The sequence below is a fragment of the Bos indicus genome, chromosome 29 (genome assembly GCF_029378745.1).
Source record: "Bos indicus isolate NIAB-ARS_2022 breed Sahiwal x Tharparkar chromosome 29, NIAB-ARS_B.indTharparkar_mat_pri_1.0, whole genome shotgun sequence".
Classification (NCBI taxonomy): domain Eukaryota; kingdom Metazoa; phylum Chordata; class Mammalia; order Artiodactyla; family Bovidae; genus Bos; species Bos indicus.
In genome coordinates this window covers 5,239,819-5,263,744 of record NC_091788.1, presented here as the reverse complement: position 1 = coordinate 5,263,744, position 23,926 = coordinate 5,239,819, and the positions used below count along the sequence as shown (strand labels likewise).

Below are 23,926 nucleotides of genomic sequence, written 5' to 3'. Positions count from 1 at the left end.
CGGGTGAGCAAGCGAAGGTTGTCTGCCCATCCCACCCCTCACATTACCGCCTGCGCCATGCCCCCTCCCAAGTCCATGAAAAACTGTCTGCCATGAACCTGTCCCTAGCACCGAAAAGGCTGGGGACCAGTCCCAAGGATGGAGGCTTTTCTGTGCCTCCATTTCTTGTAAGGCCATAATGTTCCCTGAGTTCCAAAGGGCGGATTCAAACAGTTGCTAATCAAGGGAGGGACAGACAGAAAAACACCTGAGGTAAGATTAAAGGGACCAGAGAAGCTCATCAAGATTAGGGGACAGACTAGCTGAGATGAGATTAAACAGTGCAAGCCTTGCTCACACCCTAATTTTGTCAGACCCCACCTTTGATCCAATATTATAAAAAACCTTCATCAAATCCTCTGGGGTTGAGGCACATAGTTTATTGAGGCAGAAGCCTGGTATGTCTCCCTTTGCCTGGTAAGGCAATAAAGCTATCCTTTTCTGCTTCACCCAAAACTGGCTCTGGGATTTAATTTGGCACAGGTATTCAGAGACCAAGCTTTCCAATACAAGCTGAGGTTGTTTCTATGTAATGCTCTCATTTGTCAAATTTTTTAAAGTATTACATTTTTTCAACCTTTCTATAAATTAAACCATTCAGCCATCTTGTCTTGCTATATATTTTTGGAATAATTTAATGATTAATTTTAGGTCTGTTATCTATGAATTCCTTGGTTGTTTACATAGATTTTAAGGACTCAGAAAGTAGTTTCCAGGTACTGTTTAGTTTTCTATTTAGTGTAGTTCCTAAAAAGGGTCTCCTGCTCTACTCATATAAATATATTACAAGTGGTAATATTTGTGTGTGTTAGAAAGAATGTTTAGCAATAGATAAGTAGATAGCGCAGTAAATGATTTGAGAAAAAATAGAATTTGGTTTTGAGTGTTGGCAAATGACTTTTCAGAAACCTCTGACTTCGAGCAAGCAATAATGAATGTATCTATAGGAAAGCGACATTTGTAACTGTGCATAAATATGAGAAATTAAAGTGACCATTCATGGGATGTAGAAACTAAGATCAAGAACTGATGGTTTTGAACTGTTGTTGGAGAAGACTCTTGGAGTCCCTTGGATGTCACGGTCTTTGTAGACCGGGACCTGGGGACTGCAGTAGACAAGAAGAGGGATGCAGGGGACCCAAGTGAGTTGGTGAGTGAAACAAGGGTGCTTTATTTGCAGAAACGCATGTTTATATATCTTCATACAAGGCAGTTTTCAGTTCAGTTCAGTTCAGTTGCTCAGTTGTGTCCGACTCTTTGCGACCCCATGAATTGCAGCATGCCAGGACTCCCTGTTCATCACCAACTCCCGGAGTTCACTCAGACTCACATCCATCAAGTCAGTGATGCCATCCAGCATCTCATCCTCTGTCATCCCCTTCTCCTCCTGCCCCCAATCCCTCCCAGCATCAGAGTCTTTTCCAATGAGTCAACTCTTCGCATGAGGTGGCCAAAGTATTGGAGTTTCAGCTTTAGCATCATTCCTTCCAAAGAAATCCCAGGGCTGATCTCCTTCAGAATGGACTGGTTGGATCTCCTTACAGTCCAAGCGACTCTCAAGAGTCTTCTCCAACACCACAGTTCAAAAGCATCAATTCTTCAGTGTTCAGCTATCTTCATGGTCCAACTCTCCCATCCATACATGATCACTGGAAAAACCATAGCCTTGACTAGACGGACCTTTGTTGGCAAAGTAATGTCTCTGCTTTTGAATATGCTATCTAGGTTGGCCATAACTTTCCTTCCAAGGAGTAAGCGTCTTTTAATTTCATGGCTGCAGTCACCATCTGCAGTGATTTTGGAGCCCCCCAAAATAAAGTCTGACACTGTTTCCACTGTTTCCCCATCTATTTCCCATGAAGTGATGGGACCAGATGCCATGATCTTTGTTTTCTGAATGTTGACCTTTAAGCCAACTTTTTCACTCTCCTCTTTCACTTTCATCAAGAGACTTTTTAGTTCCTCTTCACTTTCTGCCATAAGGGTGGTGTCATCTGCATATCTGAGATTACTGATATTTCTCCCAGCAATATTGATTCCAGTGTGTGCTTCTTCCAGCCCAGCGTTTCTCATGAGGTACTCTGCATATAAGTTAAATAAGCAGGGTCACAGTATACAGCCTTGACATACTCCTTTTCCTATTTGGAACCAGTCTGTTGTTCCATGTCCGGTTCTAACTGTTGCTTCCTGACCTGCATATAGGTTTCTCAAGAGGCAGGTCAGGTGGTCTGGTATTCCCATCTCTTTCGGAATTTTCCACAGTTTATTGTGATCCACACAGTCAGAGGCTTTGGCATACTCAATAAAGCAGAAAGTAGGCAGTAAAAAAAAAATGAGCAAAACAAAGCCAAGCAAATAGCAATCTTCAAAGGGCCAGAAAGCACTCCGTATCCTGAGTAAGAAGGGCATAACTGAATAGATTACTTTAAGTAAAAGGTCAAGGAAGGGAGTCACTAAAAGGAATCCAAGCAGGTGCCCTTTCTCATGATCTCAGAACTGCGTGTAGCTCTGCCCACTCCTGTTTTCCAGGAACTGATAAGGAAATGAGAGTCCTTGAGAAACAGCACACAAAAGAAGAACATATTGGATCCCTTAAAGTTGAACGTCCCCTGACACTTGGACAGCAAGGAATTTGAATGAGTCCATCCTAAAGGAAAAGAAAGAAAGAAAGTGAAGTCGTTCAGTCATGTCCACTCTTTGCAGCCCCATGGACTGTAGCTTACCAGGCTCCTCCCTCCATGGGATTTTTCCAGGTAAGAGTACTGGAGTGGGTTGCCATTTCCTTCTCCAGGGGATCTTCCCAACCCAGGGATTGAACCTGGGTCTCCCGCATTGTCGGCAAATGCTTTACCATCTGAACCGCTAGGGAAGTCCTCCTAAAGGAAATCAACCCTGAATGTTCATTGAAAGAACTGATGCTGAAGCTGAAGCTCCAGTATTTTGGCCACCTGATGGGAAGAACTGACGCCTTAGAAAAGACCCTGTTGCTGGGAAAGATTGAAGGCAGGAGTAGAAGGGGACAACAGTGGATGAGATGGTTAGATGGCATCGCCGACTCAATGGACATGAGTTTAAGCAAGCTCCGGGAATTGGTGATGGACAAGGAAGCCTGTTGTGGTGCAGTCCATGGGGTCGCAAAGAGTCAGAACTGAACTGAACTGGACTGAAATGTTTTTTACAAAAGAAAATGTTAAAAGGATTTGTTTTCTGGTGTGGTCTGTTACGAATGAGAGTTACATCACGGTGGTGAGGAGTTCCTGATAATAGTTTCAGAGAACTTTAGAATAATCCCTTTGTTTTGTTTTTAAATGCAAGGGTGTCAATAATAAAGATAGAAGGGCAAATTTAAAATGTAGCTATATTCATATAAGTAGACTTTAGTTGAAATCCAAACCATTTTTACAAAAATTAACCCTATTAATTATATATTTGGAAACTGATTTTTAATGACAAATTCTATTTGAGATAAAGGACATCAAAGGAAACCACTTAGTTTGTGACTATATCTTGTGTATGTGCACTTTCCTACATTTTAATCAATGGGTTGCAATAAAGGCATTTAAACAAATTTTTTTAATGTTACTTTTATTTATTTTATTTTGGCTGTGCTGAGTCTTAGTTGTAGCACACTGGAACTTTGATATTAGTTGTGGTGTATAGGATCTAGTTCCCTGACCAGGGATGGAACCTGGGCGCTCTGCATTGGTTGTGAGGAGTCTTAGCCACTGGACCAACAGAGGAGGCCTTAAAGCATTTTCTAGACCGTGGGTGAGGGCAGAAGAAGTACAGATCAGTGGCACTGTGTACATTTCTTCATTTTAACAGCTGTGGTTTTGTTTTTAAATCTTTGATTATCTCTTATAAGGATGTTGTTTTATTAACCATTACATTCTCAAGCTGGTAGATTGTCCCTTGAACTGTCAGCTTGCCAGAAAACACTTGTTGAATGAATTAACATAGTTGCTTAGAAAACAACATGTTGCTTGTATTTTGCCTGATCTAGGACACTTGATGACTTGTGGATTTTAATTTGGGTCAAAAGTGATTTCTTACTCCCGCACTTCTCAGCAGGGTGATTTTGAACAAGAAATCCTGCTTGGATGGTTGTGACACTTAACTCAAATAATGGAAGTAGAAAAGTTTAGTTAACTACTCTTTGCTAAACCAGTCCCTGGCTGGTACTATTATTGTTTGATTTTCCAGACCAAATAGGACTCACCTCCTGGAGCTATAGGATGAATCAAACTGTGGAAGTCCAAGCTATTTGGAGGAAATTAACACCAACAACAAAACCATATTTTTATTTTGTTTTGTTTTTTTATACATGAGGAAAACTGTTGGAGAGGGGGATGACTCTTAGTTGGGAAACCTTTATAATAATTCAAAATCTGACTTTGACTGGAATATTCTGTTTTTGCCACAGTAAAAAGAAATCATCAGTCACAATACCAAGCTGTTTAACAATGTGAGAAATTTGAGGTGTGGACATGGCCAGCAATATCTTTGAATTCTGAAAGATCTAAACAGTTTTTTGATATGGTGTACTGTATTGTTAATTGATTGCTACTGTATTACTGAATTGATGCCTTCCAACTGTGGTGCTGGAGAAGACTCCTGAAAGTCCCTTGGACAGCAAGGAGATCTAACCAGTCAATCTTGAGATATTAACCCTGAATACTTTGTTAGAAGAACTGATGCTGAAGCTCCAGTATTTTGGTCATCTGATGCAAATAGGCAACTCATTGGAAAAGTCCCTGATGCTAGGAAATATTCAGGGCAGAAGGAGAAGAGGGTGTCAGAGCATGAGATGGCTAGACTGCATCACCAATGAATGATCACGAACTTGGACAAACTCCGGAAGACGGTGGGGGACGCGGGCCTGGCGTGCTGCAGTCCATGGGGTTGCAGAGAGTCCCAGATGACTGGGCCCCTGAACAACTGTATTGCGAAAGAAAAATTTCCCCTCCTTTTTAAATTGAAGAATAAGTGGTTTGGAGCTTTCCTGGTGACTCAGATGGTAAAGCATCTGCCTGCAATGCAGGAGACCTAGATTGGATCCCTGGGTCGGGAAGATCCCCTGGAGAAGGGAATGACTACCCTGTCCAGTACTCTTGCCTGGAGAATCCCATGGACAGAGGAGCCTGGTAGGCTACAGTCCATGCTGTCACCGAGAGAAGGCCACCACAGCAGTCAAGGAGCACAGACGCTTGAGCACGCGTGCATAGGTGACCGACAACCTAGTAAACTCTTCTTCTAGGTGTGGGGAAGGGAGGCGGCCAGAGGGGCTGCAGCAGTCACCTGGGGCAAGGCGGGACTCGGCCGAGCGCAGTAGACCGAGCCGGCGCGGCGGGGACCTAGCTGCGCCGGGACTCAGAGCACGGCCGGCCGCAGTGCTTCCTGAGCCCCGGGGCAGTGCGACCCTCCCCTCCGGGAGGAGCGGCAGCCCTGAGTGCGGAGAGGCCGGTGGCCAGGGCTCCCCCGCCTCCTAAATGGAACTGAGGCCCGCGGGGGCCGCGGGGAGCCGGGAGGCCTACCCATCCAGGGCCCGGAGGGAAACTTCCCAGCAGATAAAAAGAAAAAAAGATTAAAAAAAAAAACAAAACTTTCTGCCACACTTTTCTTTTCGCAGAAACGTCTTTTCCCGGTTCTTTGACCAGAGAGCGGGCGTCTGTGTGTGACCTTTTGCTGCATGCCCAAGCCGTGCAAACCAGAGGGCTCTGTCTCCCTTCCTTTCAGTCAATGCCGGGAAAGAGAAGCGGAAAAACATGCCACAAAATCCCACTCCATTGCGGGTAATGAGTCCAGTTTTAACTTCTCTCCTCATTTCACTTTTCATTTTTCGCAGCCCTCACATAGTTACTGTTTATAGTCGATTCTGAGTTTTCAGTTATCTGTGCGTGAGACCTACTGTTGACAATTTATCCCGTTTGGGCAGGTGTCAGAATCAATCTAAAAAGTTTAGATATGCAACAATTTTTGGATCCCTTCCAAAAAAAAGGGCATTATTGTGCGTGTGTGCTAAGTCACTTCAGTCGTGTCCAACTCTTTGGGACTCTATAGGCTGTCGTCCTCTAGGCTCCCTCTGTCCCTGGGATTCTCAGGCAAAAATACTAGAGTGAGTTGCTGTGCCCTCCTCCAGGGATGGAACCCTCAAATCATTTCTCCTGCACTTACACGCGGTTTCTTTACCACTAGCGCCACCTGCCCGCAAAGGTCGGTCTAGTCAAAACTATAGTTTTTCCAGTAGTCAGGTATGGATGTGAGAGTTTTACCATAAAGAAAGCTGATATAATGAGGTGGATGAAACTGGAGCCTATTATACAGAGTGAAGTAAGCCAGAAGGAAAAACATAAATACAGTATACTAACGCATATATATGGAATTTAGAAAGATGGTAACAATAACCCGGTGTATGAGACAGCAAAAGAGACACTGATGTATAGAACAGTCTTATGGACTCTGTGGGAGAGGGAGAGGGTGGGAAGATTTGGGAGAATGGCAGTGAAACATGTAAAATATCATGTAGGAAACGAGTTGCCAGTCCAGGTTCGATGCACGATGCTGGATGCTTGGGGCTGGTGCACTGGGACGGCCCAGAGGGATGGTATGGGGAGGGAGGAGGGAGGAGGGTTCGGGATGGGGAACACATGTATACCTGTGGCGGATTCATTTTGATATTTGGCAAAACTAATACAATTATGTAAAGTTTAAAAATAAAATAAAATTAGGAAAAAAAAAAACGTAAAAAAACAAAACAAAACAAAACAAAAAAAAGAAAGCTGAGCGCCCAAGAAATGCTGCCTTTGAACTGTGGTGTTGGAGAAGACTCTTCGGAGTCCCTGGGACTGCAAGGAGATCCAACCAGTCCATCCTAAAGAAGATCAGTCTGAATATTCATTGGAAAGACTCATGTTGAAGCTGAAACTCCAATACATTGACCACCTGGTGCAAAGAACTGACTCATTGGAAAAGACCCTGATGCTGGGCAAGATTGAAGGCAGGAGGAGAAGGGGAGGACAAAGGATGAGATGGTTGGATGGCATCACTGACTCAGTGGACATGAGTCTGAGTAAACTCTGGGAGTTGGTGATGGACAGGGAGGCCTGGCGTGCTGCAGTTCGTGGGGTTGCAAAAAGCCGGACAGGACTGAGCAACTGAACTGAACTGAGCGCCACCTGGGCATTATTGGACTGCTTTAAATAATCCCTAAGCAAATACTTGAAACTCTAATTAAAATTTATTTTCCACTACAATTTCATAAAAATACATTTAATCCCGAGATTATTCCCTAAACCACTTTCTCTGTAAAGAGAGTGAACAAAAGATGCAGAGACAGAAGAAAGGAGTGGGAAGAGAAATATTTATATGTATATATATGGGCTTCCCTGGTGGCTCAGCCGGTAAAGAATATGCCTGCAATGCAGGAGACCCCAGTTCTGTCCCTGGGTTGGAAAGATCCCCGGGAGAAGGAAATGGTTACCCACTCCACTATTCTTGTCTGGAGAATTCCGTGGACAGAGGTTACAGTACATGGGGTCAGAAAGAGTTGGACACAACTGACAGAATCAGAGTCAGACTATAGAGTGACTAACACTTTCACACTTCACTTCATATATATATATATATATATATATATATATATATGAAAATAGAAGAAAAAAGAAAAAAATTCTTAATGATGAGATCTCTTAGAATCTATTCTTTTAACAGCTTTCTTATCTATCATACAATAGTGTTAACTAGAGTCATTATATTGGGCAATACATCCCCAAAGAGATGAATTTCAATGTCTGATTATTTTGCAAAGTTTTAATCTCTAAGTCAGTAACACTCTTTGAAATGAAATTTTTTGACAGCTTGGATGTTTTTTATATGTGAGAAATAAAGTTCATTGTCCATCCTTGAAAATAAATATTCAGAGTATTTTCACTCTATGTATCTTCCTTAAAAATACTGCAGATTCCAAGCAGCTAAGCCATATTATCTGTACTACGATCCCTCTGGTAAAAGCATGTTTGTATTCCTGAAAATCTGTTCATCATTGAGAACTACTAAGAGCAACACTGGGAATCAAATCATACACAGTCTATATCTCGCCCACTAAACTGAATTTCTGCACCACGAACCTGAACAATAACTTAATTCACTTCTTTAATGTTTCTCATCACTTCTTGAGCTACTGACTGTGTCTACACGATAGTAAATGTTTTTGGTTACATAGCCTTTGCTTTTAATGTTTTTCCTACATATTCGTTTGTTCAAATATTTTTCAGATGTCTTTCATATCCTTAACCTGGTGTTTCATCCCTGGAATGTGGTTATGAAGAGGATGGACATTGGCCTTCCTTTTTGGCAGTCTGAAAACTACAAAAGAAGATCCAAAATCTACTGTGAGCTTTGCAAAGGGAAAGAATAAGCTGTTCTTGAGGTCATATTATAATTGATCTACTCTACTTCAGGAAACCCAGGATTAAAGGAGGGGTAGAATTTAGCCAGATGAGTGGAAGGAGAGGAAAATTCTATGCTGCCCTTGAGTTTTGACAAGGATTCTCTGGAAGAAGAATCCTCTGTGCTTTGCATTCATGCATTTGACTGGGTTTCCACACCCGTGTGTTCTTTCATCTCTAGTAAGTTCAGATGGCAGATGAAAAGTGCCTATATCCTACCCAAAAAAATGAATGTGATTGCTTTTATTTAAATAAAATACAAAAGACAAATGGACATCATTAACACTACCACCACTTTAAGAAATAATGCAGCCATTATAAGTCCTAAAGGTAAAATGAAGTTAAACACAGTGAAGTTATAATTGATTTTCCCCATTCTAGAAGTCACCAGGATAGGAGCCCCCTCAGCTACTAGAATTCCCAAAACCTTGGTTAGGTTTGTGACCTGTTCCTGATCATTTGGGTCCACACCAAATGAAAGGTCTGAGAGGGAAAGAGAAAGATCGTGAGAGGAAATTACAAATGAGGGAACCTCTGGCAACATTAATAAAGCTTATCATACCACATTCATAATCTAGAAACACCCCTATGTAGCCCTGGGGTCTTTGAATATAGTGGGGTAAGAATGGGAAGGTAGAAAAGAGACTGAAATGGCCATCCTTACTGACACAGAGAAGTAGAAAAATGTCCTCAGAGTTGAGCAGCATATCATTCCTGCTTGTCCAGGACTCCTTGCAGAGCCCTATAACCCAGTCACCGGAGTTTCCCACATCCACCTCCCAGTAGTGCTTGCCAGCGGTGAAGGTCTGAGCACCCCATGTAGGCGTGTTCTCTGGACATGCTGCGTCCCAAGGCACATCTCGATCGACAGGACCGCATTGCAGACGTCTCAGGGCTTCAATCAGAGGCACGCAACCGTTTCTTATTTTCCCATCCAACGTAATATACACTTCAGGAAAATGAAAGCAATGAAGTCAGAGAACAGCGTTTCAAGTTCTGAAGAACATATAACTGCAGTGGTGTTGTGACAAATGTGTAGCAACCAAATCTCTGAAATGAAGCCAAACTGATTTGTTTCATTTGCTGGGAATGTTTCAACCCACCATGACTGGTTTCAAGGCGCCAGTCCTTTAATAATTGCTCCTAAAGTTCTGGAACTTGTAACAATTAGCTCCCACAAGTGTGGCAGTACTGGCTCGTTTCAGAATACCCTTTAATCACAGATGTTAGACACCCTGTGTTACCACACCCTTTTATACAGAGTGTGTCACTGGAAATACATAGAAAGAACAGGAAGGGCTTCTTATCTATCTAAAGAGCCAGGAAATCCCTAATTATACAACTGGAGGAAGGAAAACTTTGAGAATACATAAAGATATAGGATGTCCGACTCTGGCTTATTTTCACTACCTCACCAAAAATTTGGGAGTCCGTTCATAGATGTCAAGAAAATAGCAAAATGGCCCTTAAGTCATCTCATTAATCAATCATCACAAAATAAAAAAATAATCATAATAAATATATATTATATTTTATATGACATTGTTATTTTTAGTCCTAAACAGGGATCACATTGCCTAGGATATAAGGGTTTAACATTTAAAGAAGTAAAAATAAAATAAACCAAATATCTATATGTGCTCTTTTTTTGCAGTGATTTCTCTCAGAATTTCTAACGGAGTCACTGCTAAATCAGAATCCAACTCATCCCATCTCAGTCCAGCTTCTCCTTTGTCCGCTGGGCTCACCGTCAGTTGCATTTGTCTCAGGGAGTCCTCTACACAATGAATTATGGATTGTTTTCAAGCTTTTTGAAAGTCTTGTGATTTTTCATATACAAGCATTACCTTTAATATTCAGGTAAACATTTAAATAACAGCATTAAGGTGATTCTAAGAGTCTCAATATCCAGATATAATCTAAATATCCACAGCTAACTACAAGATGAAATACACTGAATGGATATGCATTTTTATAAGTCAAAGTGTTCTTTTTATTATTAACTCACTGCAAGTAGCTAAATAAAAAACTATGTGTCATATTTGATTATTTTTGACAGCCTTCAGTTAACTTTTCTGACTGATAATTAGCAATAAAATAAGTTAAAAGGGTTTGCATATGTTCTCTACAAAGAACAGACAGAGCGGTGAAGAGATATCATCAATGTGTTATCTATTCATGTAGTTTCCTATGTGATTTCCAATGTGATTGCCTTCACGCAGAGTGCTGCCTCTCACCTCGGAAGCTGTTAAGCCTTTCCAGCATCCCAGTGATGGTCCATGTACTGAGCTGTGGGTCCAAAGGCTGGGGGATATACAGCTGCATTAACTGACTCCTGTAAAGAGAAAGGCCCGCTTACTAATAGGCCCAAAGGTATCATTAGCAACCCACTGATGATGCTTCAACAGAATCCTCATAATTACCTTTAAAGGGTATGAATTTAACTGCTCAGATGGATGAACACTGCAGTTGCTATGATATTTTACAATCTACTTCCTTGCTCTTGGCATATCAAACCTAGTAGAATGTGCCGCCGCAATCAAAACTGTGTTTCCTTCCTTCTAGCTTCCCTAGAGGATCCACACAGCAATTCACATCTAATTCCTGAAATCTAACAGGCGGAAAATTGTTGGAACTTATCATTTAATACATATGAAAGCTCAGCACTATTGTATGTTCTTTCTTTATGAATTCTACCTCACTCCTTTTCTCAGCATCCTTCTACCTACTGTTTCTCTGAGCTTATCTGCCTTTCCCATGGATGACCAGGAATAATCCTTGGATAACTAGGATTTGGAAATTAGGGGCAGGAAAAATCGTCATCTCTTTGCAACTTCTACAGAAAGCCTTGCAATAGAAACTGCGCTCCTCTCCACCATACGGTCACCAAAGGGTAGACTATATAAAACCTGGCAGACTATTAGAGAAGGAAGGAATAAATACAGAGAGAAAGATACTTCGTATTGAAAGGGAGGGTTCATCTTAGCAGAAATAGCCTGATCACTGTCACAATTATCATGATTTGAATAGAGGAGCAAACTTACCTTTTCATTGTGTCTTCCACACCCTGTAAAGAAAAAGAGAGGGAGGCTTAGTTTTCAGCACAAACTCTCCTCTTAAGTCTAGTTTCAGGATATGAGATTATACTGAAAAATTCATTATTTCCAGTTTTCTTCCTTAGATTAAAATCATTTGTCATTTCCCTTCTCCTTATAAATATGAAATCCAATCTCACATTTACATTAACTGACAAGATCATAATCTTAATAAAATTGAAAGTCAAACGTTCTTAGGGTGCATGAATGACTGTTCTTTGTCCTGATATACAGAAGTATTCACAGGGGTTTCCCCAAAGTTCTTTGGTGTGTGGACTCCAAATCTGCTGCTGCTGCTGCTGCTAAGTTGCTTCAGACGTGTCCGACTCTGTGCGACCCCATAGATGGCAGCCCACTAGGCTCCTCTGTCCCTGGGATTCTCCAGGCAAGAATACTGGAGTGGGTTGCCATTTCCTTCTCCAAAGCATGAAAGTGAAAAGTGAAAGCGAAGTCACTCAGTCATGCCCGACTCTTAGCAACACCATGGACTGCAGCCTACCAGGCTCCTCCATCCATGGGATTTTCCAGGCAAGAGTACTGGAGTGGGGTGCCATTGCCTTCTCTGAATCTAGAACTTCAAAATAGAAAGGATGAATGCATCCTATGGTTACACATGTTACACATATTATCAAGTGCAAATATAAAGTTAACTTATCTGTTCAACACAGTCATCCCTCATTATATGAAGGGAATTCATTCTAAGAACCCCCTTGGATACTAAAATCCATCGGGTGTTCAAATTTTTATATACAATGGCACAGTATATCTGTATAATATACACACATTTTCCTGTATACTTTAAGCATCTCTAGATTACTTAAAGGCTTCCCAGGTGGCTCAGTGGTAAAAAGTGCACCTGCCCAGCTGGAGACAAGGGTTAGATCTCTGAGTTGAAGATCCCCTGGGGAAAGAAATAGCAACCCACTCCAGGATTCTCCAGGAGATAGTGAAAGACAGGGAAGCCTGGCGTGCTGCCATCCACAGGGTTGCAAAGAGTCAGATACAACTTAACAACTGAACAATGAACAACCAGTATTCTTGCCTGAAAAGTCGCATGTACGGAGAAGCCAGGCAGGCTATATATGGGGTCGCAAAGAGTTGGACACGACTTAGTGACTAAATAACAAGATTACTTATAAGATCTAATATAATGTAAATTCTATGTAAATCATTGTCAGCATTGGCAAATTGAAGTTTTTCTTTTTTGAAATTTCTGAATTTTCTTAAAAAATATTTTCCATTGGTGGTTTGTTGAGTCCCTAGATGCAAAACCTGTAGAGAGTTGGAAGGGCAACTGTATGGTAGAAGGATATAAGAAGTTTTGGGAGATTTTTTTTTTTCTGGCTCTGTTACTTGAATCTTGCCACATAGCCCTCCTTCTTCCATAGAAGGCAAAACTGATGTTTTGTCTCCAGGTTATACTGGAGGAACAAAACCTACCATCACAGAGGTAGAAGAGTCAGAATCTGGACTTTGGAGTCAGAAAAATAATGGAAGTCAAAGAAGATATAATGTCAAATGATACAAGTGTTTTCCAAGCAGGTTGGTGTTCTGCAGCCAACATCCGTCCTTAGTCCTTACCTGGAGCATGTCCACATCTGCTTTAAGGCACATTTCCTTCAGTTCCTCATATGTTTTTCTCAGGAGTTTCCCCATATGAATCATTCTGGCTACATTTCTATTGAGTCGCTGAAAAATAACTGTGCCTTCAATTGCCAACATCTCTAAATGTTTTTGCTTTTCTTCCTGGAGATACTGACACACTTTAGGGTATTCAGCTCGTATCATCACCAGTCGTAGATTTATAAAACCCTGCAGTGACATTGGATGAATTAGATCATGTATTTGGATGGGATTTTATTCTTCCCTTATTATCTGTTGTCTATGTGTTGTATATAGAATGCTTGTCTTCGTTCATTTGGACTACTAACAAAAGTACTAAAGACTGAGTGCTTATTAATAACCGAAATTTACTTCTCACTGTTCAGTAAGGTAAGAAATACAAAATTAGTGCCAGCAGGTTTGGTGTACAGTGAGAGCCCACCTCTTAAATAGGCATCTTTTTTTTTTTTTTTTTTTTGCTTAATAATAATTAAAATATACTCCACTTTACAAAGCACATTCACATACTTGGTTTTCATTTTTTACCATATGCATGTATTTTTTTGTTGAAGTATTATTGATTTTCAATATTGTGTTAGTTTCAGATATACTGTAAAGTGATTCAGTTATCCATATACATGTGTATAGCTAATTCTTTTTTCCAATTCTTTTTCACTATAGGTTATTACAAGATACTGATTATAGTTCCCTGCTGAGTGCTGAAGAGTTGATGCTTTTGAATTGTGGTGTTGGAGAAGACTCTTGAGAGTCCCTTGGACAGCAAGGAGATCCAACCAGGCAATCCTGAAGGAAATCATCTCTGAATATTCATTGGAAGGGCTGATGCTGAAGCTCCAATAATTTGATCATCTAATACAAAGAGCCAACTCATTAGAAAAGACCCTGATGCTGGGAAAGATTGAAGGTGGAAGGAGAAAGGGACGATGGGATGAGATGGATGTGAGTTTGAGCAAGTTCTGGGAGTTGGTGATGGACAGGGAAGCCTGGTGTGCTGCAGTCTGTGGGGTCGCAAAGAGTTGGACACAACTGAGCAACTGAACTGAACTGATAGCTCCCTGTGCTATAAAGTAGGTCCTTGTTGTTTATCTATTTTTATGTAGAATAGTGTATATATGTTAATCCTAAATTCCTAATTTATCCCTCCCCTCACCTTCCCCTTTGATAACCATAGGCTTGTTTTCTGTGACTATTGGCCTATTTCTGATCTGTAAATAAGTGTAATTGTATCATTCTTTTAGATTCCACACGTGATATCATATGATATTTGCCTTTCTCTGATTACTTCCCTTGGTATGATAATCTCTAGGTCCATTCATGCTACTGCAAAGGGCATTATTTCATTCTTTTTATGGCTGAGCAGTATTTCATTGTATAAATATACTACATTTTCTTCATCAACTCATCTGTCAACGAACATTTAGGTTTCTTCTATGCCTTGGCTAAATAGCCATCCTCTGGTTTTGTCCTCACATGGCAGAAGGGGCAAGTCTCTACTAAGCTTCTTTTTTTTTTAGGGCTTCTTTTATAAGAATCCCATTAATAAGGATTCTTTCCTAGTGACCTAATCACTTTCCAAAGGCCAAACCTCCTAACACTATCATTTTGGGGGTTAGAATTTCAACATTTGAACTATGGGGGACCCAGACTTTCAGACCATAGCTTCTGTCTTCTGTGCTCCAGAAGGATGTGTTCTCAGAGACCTTCTGGCTCACTCCCTTTGATCCTTTTAGATCTCTACCCAGATGTAACCTTCATGATGGGTATTCTCTGGCCAGCATACATCCCCCAAACCTGTACTATTTATATATATCCCTGCTTTAATTTTCTTCCAAGAACTTTACAAATGTGATGTATTATAAATGTTATTCTTCTTTATTTGTTGTATGACTTCTTTTACAAGATTATATCCTACTGAAGTCATTGATTTGTTTCTTTTTGTCCATTTCCATATCTCTCTGTGGACCTATAACAGTGAGCAACATATCACATGCCCTCCTATGAAAGAATGGTTCATTAGGAAAACCATCTTAAATGATCAGGGTAATTTTGTTATTGTCCTGCAGTATTTTTACAGCACTATGTACAGATTTCTCTTTAATGAAATATTCTGTAATATAGCCTGCTGATGTATCTTCTTTAGAAGTCATTGAGTTCTTTGAAAATGAAAATGTAGTTCAACTTCTTTAGTTTCAGGCTCTCCATTCATAAATGTGAACCAATGAATAATAAAACCCCAAATCCTTAGCTAGGCATCTTGCCATGGCTATAATTACATTGCCAGCCATATCTCTCACTGCCTGCCTCGTACCGTATGTACTAATTAATAGGAGCTATCTACATGCCCCAGATAATTCTATGATTTTTTCTCATATTTAGCTTTCTTGTCCCTTAGATCTCTGTGTTATGAATTTACAGGTTCTACTAAAACATTAGCTTCAGGGTGATTTTTATTTTTTTGAGAAGCTTTACATTCAAAGTTTATTAAACTCCTACAGAACTGTTTTTTTACCTTCATCCGAGTGACCCTTGCATTTTGTTTTGTGATACTGCATTTTCTTGTCTCTGCTGAAGTATTAGTGGTAGATATTGCTTTATCAAGATAATCAGGAAAAATCTTTTATTTACCTATTGGGGTCATTCAACATGAAATCCTACATTGAAGGTCATGTTTTTCCATATGCAGCTCTCTTTGATCACCCTCTCAGGGGACATTATGATTTAATTCAAGTTCTTCCACTGTAAGTTACCAGGTTATTTGTTCCAAACTGGCTCCAAGGGATTCAGGGTCTGCGGCTTACCTCCCATGCTCTGAATGTGTTGGTCACTTTTTTTATATTTCGTTGATTTTCCTGTTTCTTTTTCCAAATAGACTTCATTTGCATCAGAAGGTGCTCCTGCAAAATAACTATTATTTGTAGCACTAGAATAGCAAAGTTAGTACATTTCAGATATTTTAAAGAAGATATAAGGGGATGAACATGGGACAAACAGTAAAAAGAGCAGATATGTCAGTAATTTTCCTTTGGAATACTATCTCCTAAATCTGGGGAGATCAAACAAAGATGGAATGTCTAAATTTGAAAAAATGTAATCCATTATCTGAGGAATCTAGCATTGAATTTATAATAACCTGGTCAGTTTTCAGAAGTGAATCTTGCTTTTGTTTCTGGGTTTGTTTGTTTTTTTTTTTTTTTTTTCATGTTACACATTTTTTTAAGTCAACATGAACAAATTCCTAGAAAGACACAAATTACCAAAATTAACTCAAGAAGAAATGGAAAATGTGAACAGGCCTGTATGTAGTAGAGAGAGTGAATCGATAATGAAAAATTTTCCAACAATGAGAAGCCAAGAACCAGATGGTTTCACTGATGAAATGCACCAATCATTTAAAGAAGAATCAATACTAATCTTTCTCCAACTCTTCTAAAATAATGGAAGAGGAAGGAATACCTTTTAATTCATTCTGTGAGGTCTCTTGCTTTATATTTAATTGTGAAATATTAGCCCTCAGTTTTCCTGTGGCACTGTTAGAAAATGTTGGCCAGTGTTTCTAAATCTGCTATAATTAGAACAGGACCATTATAATCATGTTTGTGGTAGCCAATGATTTTTACTGAAACTAGATATTTATCTTCCACACTGTGTGCACGCTTAGTGGCTCAGTTGTATCTGACTCTCTGCGACGCCATGGACTGTAGCCCACCAGGTTCCTCTGTCCATGGGATTCTCCGGGCAAGAATATTAGATTGGGTAGCTATTCCCTTCTCCAGGGGATCTTCCTGACCCAGGGATCAACCCCACGTCTCCTGTATTGCAGGCAGATTCTTAACTATCTGAGCCACCAGGGAAGCCCATCTACCACATTACTTCTGAAGTACCAGCATCCTAATCCTCATCAATTTCATCATCATTCCTCTCTTTCAGCTCAACAGAATTTAAACATCAGGAAAGCAAGGATGATATCTAGTTTCTTCACTGCTTTATCTCTAGATTTCAGAATAGTGCCTGGCACATGGTGTTCAAAAATTGTATTTGTTAATAGCATAAAGTGATAATGGTTGTTAACCAATGTATTTTCCTCAGTGCTTATCAGATACAGGGTCTTCCACATTTTAAAGTTCAGTCAGAGATATTACTTACCCTGTAGTGCTCTGCAACCTGCATTACTGAATAGTGTTCATGAGTGGCATGCCCTGTGGAACGAGAGCAGAACAAGCACAGCAGGCTCTTGTCAGCTTCACAGAAGTAGAGCTTTATCACTTGGTGTGTCCTACACATCTGCTTGGCAGAGCCAGGTAACTGGCAGATAACTGAGTTTCCGGTGGAACGAATATGTTTCTTAGCAAGAATAGTGCTTTTGAGGTCCATTTTTGGAGATGCCGCCTTGCACACAGGACAGCAAGTAACTGTTGGGGCATCTTCCCACAAGAGACAGAGGCAGGGAGTACAGAATCGGTGCCCACACCTAATGGTGGCAGGGTCTGTGAACGTGTCCTTGCAGATGGAGCAGATGATCTCAGTGGGGAGACACTGTGCGGAAGCAGATGCCATGTTTCTAAGAAAACAAAAAGGAAGGACTTTCTTGACTTTCAGCATGTGAGCTGAGCTTAAGCTTTCTCTCGCCAATACACATATGTCCTATAGGAGGACAGCCCATGTTTTGAGGATGGTGAAGAAAAGAGAGTCCTATAGACCAGTAAAATGTGTTATTATTTTCCACCATTGGCCTCCAGCACTACTTCTCAGTTCCCTATTAGAAATCCAGTATTTTCCACATATATTATCTCTTTTTCAAAGACAAAGAATCAGAGGTTCTGGGATCATTCATAGGTAGCTAATCATATTGTGTCCGAAACTATCACAATTTTCCCCTTTTTTACTCTCTCTGATTGGTTAACACAAGGTATTTGTTCAAATCCTGGCCAATGAAATAAGACACTAAAATTCCTAGGACAATTCTAGAAAAAATTTTCTTGTTCCAGAAGAGATGCACAGAATTAATGGATGGCTTTTTCTGTTTCTGGTCATTTTCCAGATATAATGCCCACTTGCATAGCCATTTTGTGATCACAGAATGAGTTGGCCTGAGGAGAAAAGCCAATAGTCTAAGGATAACAAAAACAGAAAGAAATGGTTTTTAACAATGGCATTGAACAATAGTTAACTAATTCTGAAGAAGCCAATTCCCAACTAAATTAACACAAATCTCTAGACTTAAAATCCTAGCAGAAGAAAGTTTGTGTTTACCACCACATACAAAAAGAACTTTGCACAGGATCTACTGCCATATACATGTCGGGGGTTCAACAAAAATCATGCAGCATATCATAAGGCAAGAAAAATTTAGTCTAAACAGACAAAGCAGTCATCAAAACCAGACTTAGATATAAAACAGATATTAGAACTATTAAGATAACTAAGATAGTAACGATGACCCTATATGCAAGATAGCAAAAGAGACGCAGATGTAAAGAACAGACTTTTGGACTCTGTGGGAGAAAGCGAGGGTGGGATGATTTGAGAGAATAGTATTGAAACATGCATATTATCATATGTGAAACAGATCACCAGTCCAGGTTCTATGCATGAGACAGGGTGCTCAGGGCTGGTGCACTGGGATGACCCTGAGGGGTGGGATGAGGAGGGAGGTGGGAGGGGGGTTCAGGATGGGGAACACATGTACACCCATGGCTGACTCATGTCAATGTATGGCAAAAACCCTACAATACTGTAAAGTAATTAGCCTTCAGTTAAAATAAATTAATTAATTTAAATAATAATAACTATGATTAGTATGTTAAAGACTTTTATTAAAAAAATGTTGACAACATGCAAGATAGGTAATTTCAGGAAACAGATGAAAAGTATAAGATAAGCAGATAGGCTAGATATAACATATGCAGAGAATTTTATGTTTGGGTTCAGAAGTAGGTACAAGTAAGAAAATTACCAGTGAGCATGGGAGTATGTCAGTGTAAAATACAAAAACTAAACACAAAAAGGAAAAACAAAGAATAAAAAATTACAACAGAACAGAGCATCAAAGAGCAGTAAGACAACATTAAATGTTGTTTAACATTGTTTAACATCTGTGTGATTAGATTTCCAGAAAGAAAATGAAGATATAATAGGGCAAAGTGAAGTGAAAGTCACTTAGTCATGTCCAACTCTTTGCAGGCCCATGGACTATACAGTCCATGGAATTCTCCAGGCCAGAATACTGGAGTAGGTAGCCTTTCCCTTTCTCCAGGGAATCTTCCCAACTCAGGGATCGAACCCAAGTCTCCCACACTGCAGGCAGATTCTTTACCAGCTGAGCCACCAGGGAAACCCAACAGGGCAAAAGAAGCATTTAAAGAAATAATTTTAGAGGCTCTTCCAAAATTAGTGACAGACAGCATAAAAGAGATCTGTGATATTCAGAGAATATCAGACAGAAAAATACAAAACGAATAAGCAAACAAAAACACAACTAGGCAAGTTACATTAAAACTAAATAAAAACAAATAACAAAGAGAAATTCTTTCTTTCCTTCTTTTTTTTTACAAAGATAAATTCATTAAGGGAGTCACAGAAATAGGAAAAATAAAGATTATGCACAGAAAAATAAAGATAAAAATTAGAGCAGAAACCATGCAGGCAAGAAAACAATTAAGTGACATCTTTAGATTGCTGAGAGAAAACAACTATTAACCCAAAATTCTCATATGTAGTGAAAATATACTTCAAAAGTAAAATATTATAATTTTTCAAAAAGAAGAAAGAAAACTTGAGGGAATTCAGTTTTATCAGGTCTAATCTATAAGAAAGAGATAAAGAAGCTCTTCATTTAAAAGCATATGTTGTGCTAAGAAGAAAATTGATCTACTCACAAAAAATAAGTGATACTGGAAATTGAATAAAGGCAAAACATAAGCTCTTATATTTTTCTTTAACTCACTATTTTTTTTTAATTTTTTTTAAACTTTACAATATTGTATTGGTTTTGCCATATATCAACTATTTAAAGCAATAGCTTAACAATGAACCATGTGTTTATGAAACTTATGACAAAAATGACACAAGAAATAGAAAAGAGGAATTGGAAATATTATAAGGATTTTACATTAAATGAAAAGCAATATAGTATTACTGAAAGTGGACAAAGATTATTTAAAGAGGTATATTTTGAACGGGGCTTCCCTGGTGGCTGAGTGGTAAAGAAACCGTCTGCAATGCAGGAGATGCAGGTTTGATCCTTGGGTCAGGAAAATTCCCTGAAGAAAGAAATGGCAACCCGTTCCATATTCTTGCCTGGGAAATTGCATGGACAGAGGAGCCCGGCAGGCTACAGTCCTTGGGGTCGCAAAAGAGTCGGACACGAGCTAGTGACTAAACAACAAGAACATTTTAAGCTAACTATGTATATTCATAGATGATAAAGCTATGAGTGTAGAAAATCCCAAAGAATCTTGTCGGGAGCTGCGTTAGGCATTACTGACAAAATGGAGGCATGGCCCCAGACCCCTCTCCTCATTCCGCAGGCATGGATCCCGGGATGAAGGAGTTAGGCCTTGTAATTCTGACTTGTCTTTTCTTCTCCTCAGCTGAGTTGACTGAAAAGGAATATTAAGGTGCTTATTGTTCTTGAGAGGAGCGTAAGAAGGCACAAAAGCCTTCTGTAGCTGTGCTCAGAAAATAATTCATAAAGTTAATCACTGACATTTGTTCAAGGACTTTTACAAAAGAGTGTTCCAGGATGAGCACAGAGGCCATAGCTTGAGGCCATGGGAGGGATTGCTATCTGAAGCTTATTTGTGAGGAGAATGTTTATGACAAAGGAGTTTACTGAATTTAGGGCTTAGAAATAATTAAAACAGAAGTTAAAGATTTAAGGAATGTTGTAAAGTTAGCATATTTTACTATAGCTTATAGAAGTTAGGAATTTTTAGAGATGCTATAGCTAGAAGCCTTTTTAAGAGATAGTGAGCTCAGGATGTTAGGGGCAAACAGGATTTAGGAAGATAAGTAGTAAACTGAGGAATGTAGCATGAGTTACAATGTAATCACAAGTTAACTACAGGACACATTAGAAGAGGTAGATAATAGATGATAAGGCTGATTCCCAGAGAATCACTAAAGCAGGAACTCTGTTTGAAGAGCAACAATGATTTATGGAGATAATAAATCTGGGAGAGGAGGGACTGAAAATGTCAAACCTCTGGCCCAGTATTTTTGTAAAAATATAAAAGAGAATCTTAAACTTGGAATAAACAGGCAGTCCACAGAAAAATGAGAGGCTGTCTCATTGCAGACACTGTCCATCTCTTCAGGTTGAATCCCTGGCTGCTGGAGTTGGACTCTGGCAGAATCTAATATAAAACATCCTGGAAGTAATAAGCAAATTTAGCAAGGTCAGAAAACAAAGGGCCAATATATAAAAATTGATTTTAATGCCACACACCTGTATGAAAATTTTGTATTTGAATTTCTTTAAACTTCACATTTATAATAACTTCAAATAATGAGTTAGTCAAATGCAATAAGTTCTAGAGATTTGATAAAAAAAAAACATTGTACCTATAGTTAGTGATATTGTATTGTATCATTAAAAATGTGTTAAATGGGTAGATCTCATGTTAAGTGTTCTTATACTACAACTTAAAAAAAAGGGCAAAGGAAACTTTTGCAGGTAATATATTGATATGTTCATTATCTTGGTTTTGATGGAGGATTTGTAAGTGTATACATGTATCAAAAGACTGTCAAATTGTACATTTTAAGTATGCAGAATTTATTTTTTGTCAATTATGTCTGAACACAATTATTAAATTTTAAGAAAATGAAGGTGGCGCAAGTGGTAAAGAACGTGCCTGCCAATGCGGGAGACATAAAAGATGCAGGTTCAATCCCTGGGTCAGGAAGATCCCCTAGAGGAGCGCATGGCAACCTATTTTAGTATGCTTGCCTGGAGAATCCCATGGTCAGAGAAGCCTGGGGGGCAACATCTGTAGGGTCACAAAGAGTTGGACACAAGTAAAGTGACTTGGCATATGTGCATGCCAAAAAAATGAAATAACTAGTTATAATTTTAATAAAATATCAATGGAAGAAAAGAATTAAGATCTAGATAAATGGAGAATTATGTTTATACACTGGACAATTTAATACTGTTAAAATGGCAATCTTCTTCTATATGATATATAAATTTAACATAATCTCTGATAAAACTCTAGAAAAATTTTATAGGTATATACGAACTGGTTTTGAAATGTTTTATGGCATACCAAACAAATAGAATAGCCAAAACAATCCTAAGAAATAAAATCAGAATACTCACATTACTTGATTTTAAAAGTTAGTAGAATTCTATAGTACTAAAAACACACAGTATTGGGAAAAGGAAAGACATACTGATTATTAGAACGAAACTGAAAGTAGAGACCTGCAAAGATATAGTCAGCTGATTTTTTTTTTTTTTTACAAGTGTTTAACTGTAGCCAGTATTCTTGGGCTTCCGTTGTGGCTCAGCTGGTAAAGAATCTGCCTACAATATGGGAGACCTGGGTTCGATCCCTGGGTTGGGAAGATCCCCTGGAGAAGGGAAAGGCTACCCACTCCAGTATTCTGGCCTGGAGAACTCCATGGTATAGTCCATGGGGTCGCAAAGAGTTGGACACGACTGAGAGACTTTCACTTTAACTTTCATCAGCACTTCACTGGAGAAAGAATAGCCTTTATCCAGATAAAACACCAAAAGCACAATCCATGAAAGAAATTAACACACTAGGCTCCTCTGTCCAGGGAATTCTCCAGGCAAGCATACTGGAGAGTGGGTTGCCATTCCCTTCTCCTGGGGATCTTCCTGATCCAGGGATCAAACCTGGGTCTCCTGTATTGCAGGCAGATTCTATTTCACTCCAAAGTATTTATCCAAATGAACTGAAAAGACTGACAAGACAAGATAAGACTTCTCTGGATCCACAAAGATTACAGAGATATCTCACTCTTCCTATTAAACCTGGAGCTGCTATGTAAACACAGTAGAAGTTTCTCCCCTATGAGTCAATGGGGAGCCCTTCAGATTCTCTCCTGGCTTATTTAATCCTCAGCAAAACCTAACCATGAAGACATTGGGTCTAACTGAGAATTAAGGGACTGTATCCCAAAGAAGCTGGGATAATTATCCAGTGTGCACTGGCAGAGATTGTGAGAGTTCCCTTAGGACTAGATTTTGAAATACTTGATCAAAGGGCTGGGACATAAAACAGGATAAGAGAGAGTTTACTGGATGGGGACACTTCCTCAGGATACAGAATATAATAGTTTGACAAGGACATTAGAAGATGGGGCACATTTGATGCTTGCAGGCTCCTACAACCCTAGGAAAATGATGGCCCATGCTTAACAATGAAATGCAAGAACTGCTGTGTAAGATGGGACTGGACAGGATTAAAAAGCCAAAGGGCATTTTCATGTTAAAGTGAATATGTTATGAAATCAGAAGATCAATCACAGCATTGTGTTTATCAATAAAGCCACACTATCCACCAAGATTATCACAAATGTGCTGCCGAGAGAGATATAGCATCAGAATGCAGTTCAATGGTAGCTGTCCTCTCCAGGATTAGGACAGTGATAAAGAGTGTTTAGGTAGCTTGGCTACTGATCTCAATCAGATGATAGGATGTTTAACTACCAGGTGCCAGCAGACTGAATCTGTGTAATGACTAGCAAGGG

At 39.5% G+C, this 23,926-nt stretch overlaps 1 protein-coding gene across 1 annotated transcript; it reads right to left on the bottom strand.

The window, feature by feature from the left end:
- Positions 1 to 8,786: 8,786 nt before the first annotated feature.
- On the bottom strand, positions 8,787 to 17,758 carry LOC109554284 (tripartite motif-containing protein 77-like). The gene is made up of 6 exons (XM_019954627.2): positions 17,348 to 17,758; positions 16,003 to 16,098; positions 13,163 to 13,393; positions 11,531 to 11,553; positions 10,724 to 10,821; positions 8,787 to 9,435 (listed from the first exon to the last, which is right to left on the bottom strand). Exons 1-6 carry the CDS (start codon positions 17,756 to 17,758, stop codon positions 8,942 to 8,944), a joined length of 1,353 nt encoding a protein of 450 aa, XP_019810186.2. The 3' UTR covers positions 8,787 to 8,941.
- Positions 17,759 to 23,926: the final 6,168 nt, after the last annotated feature.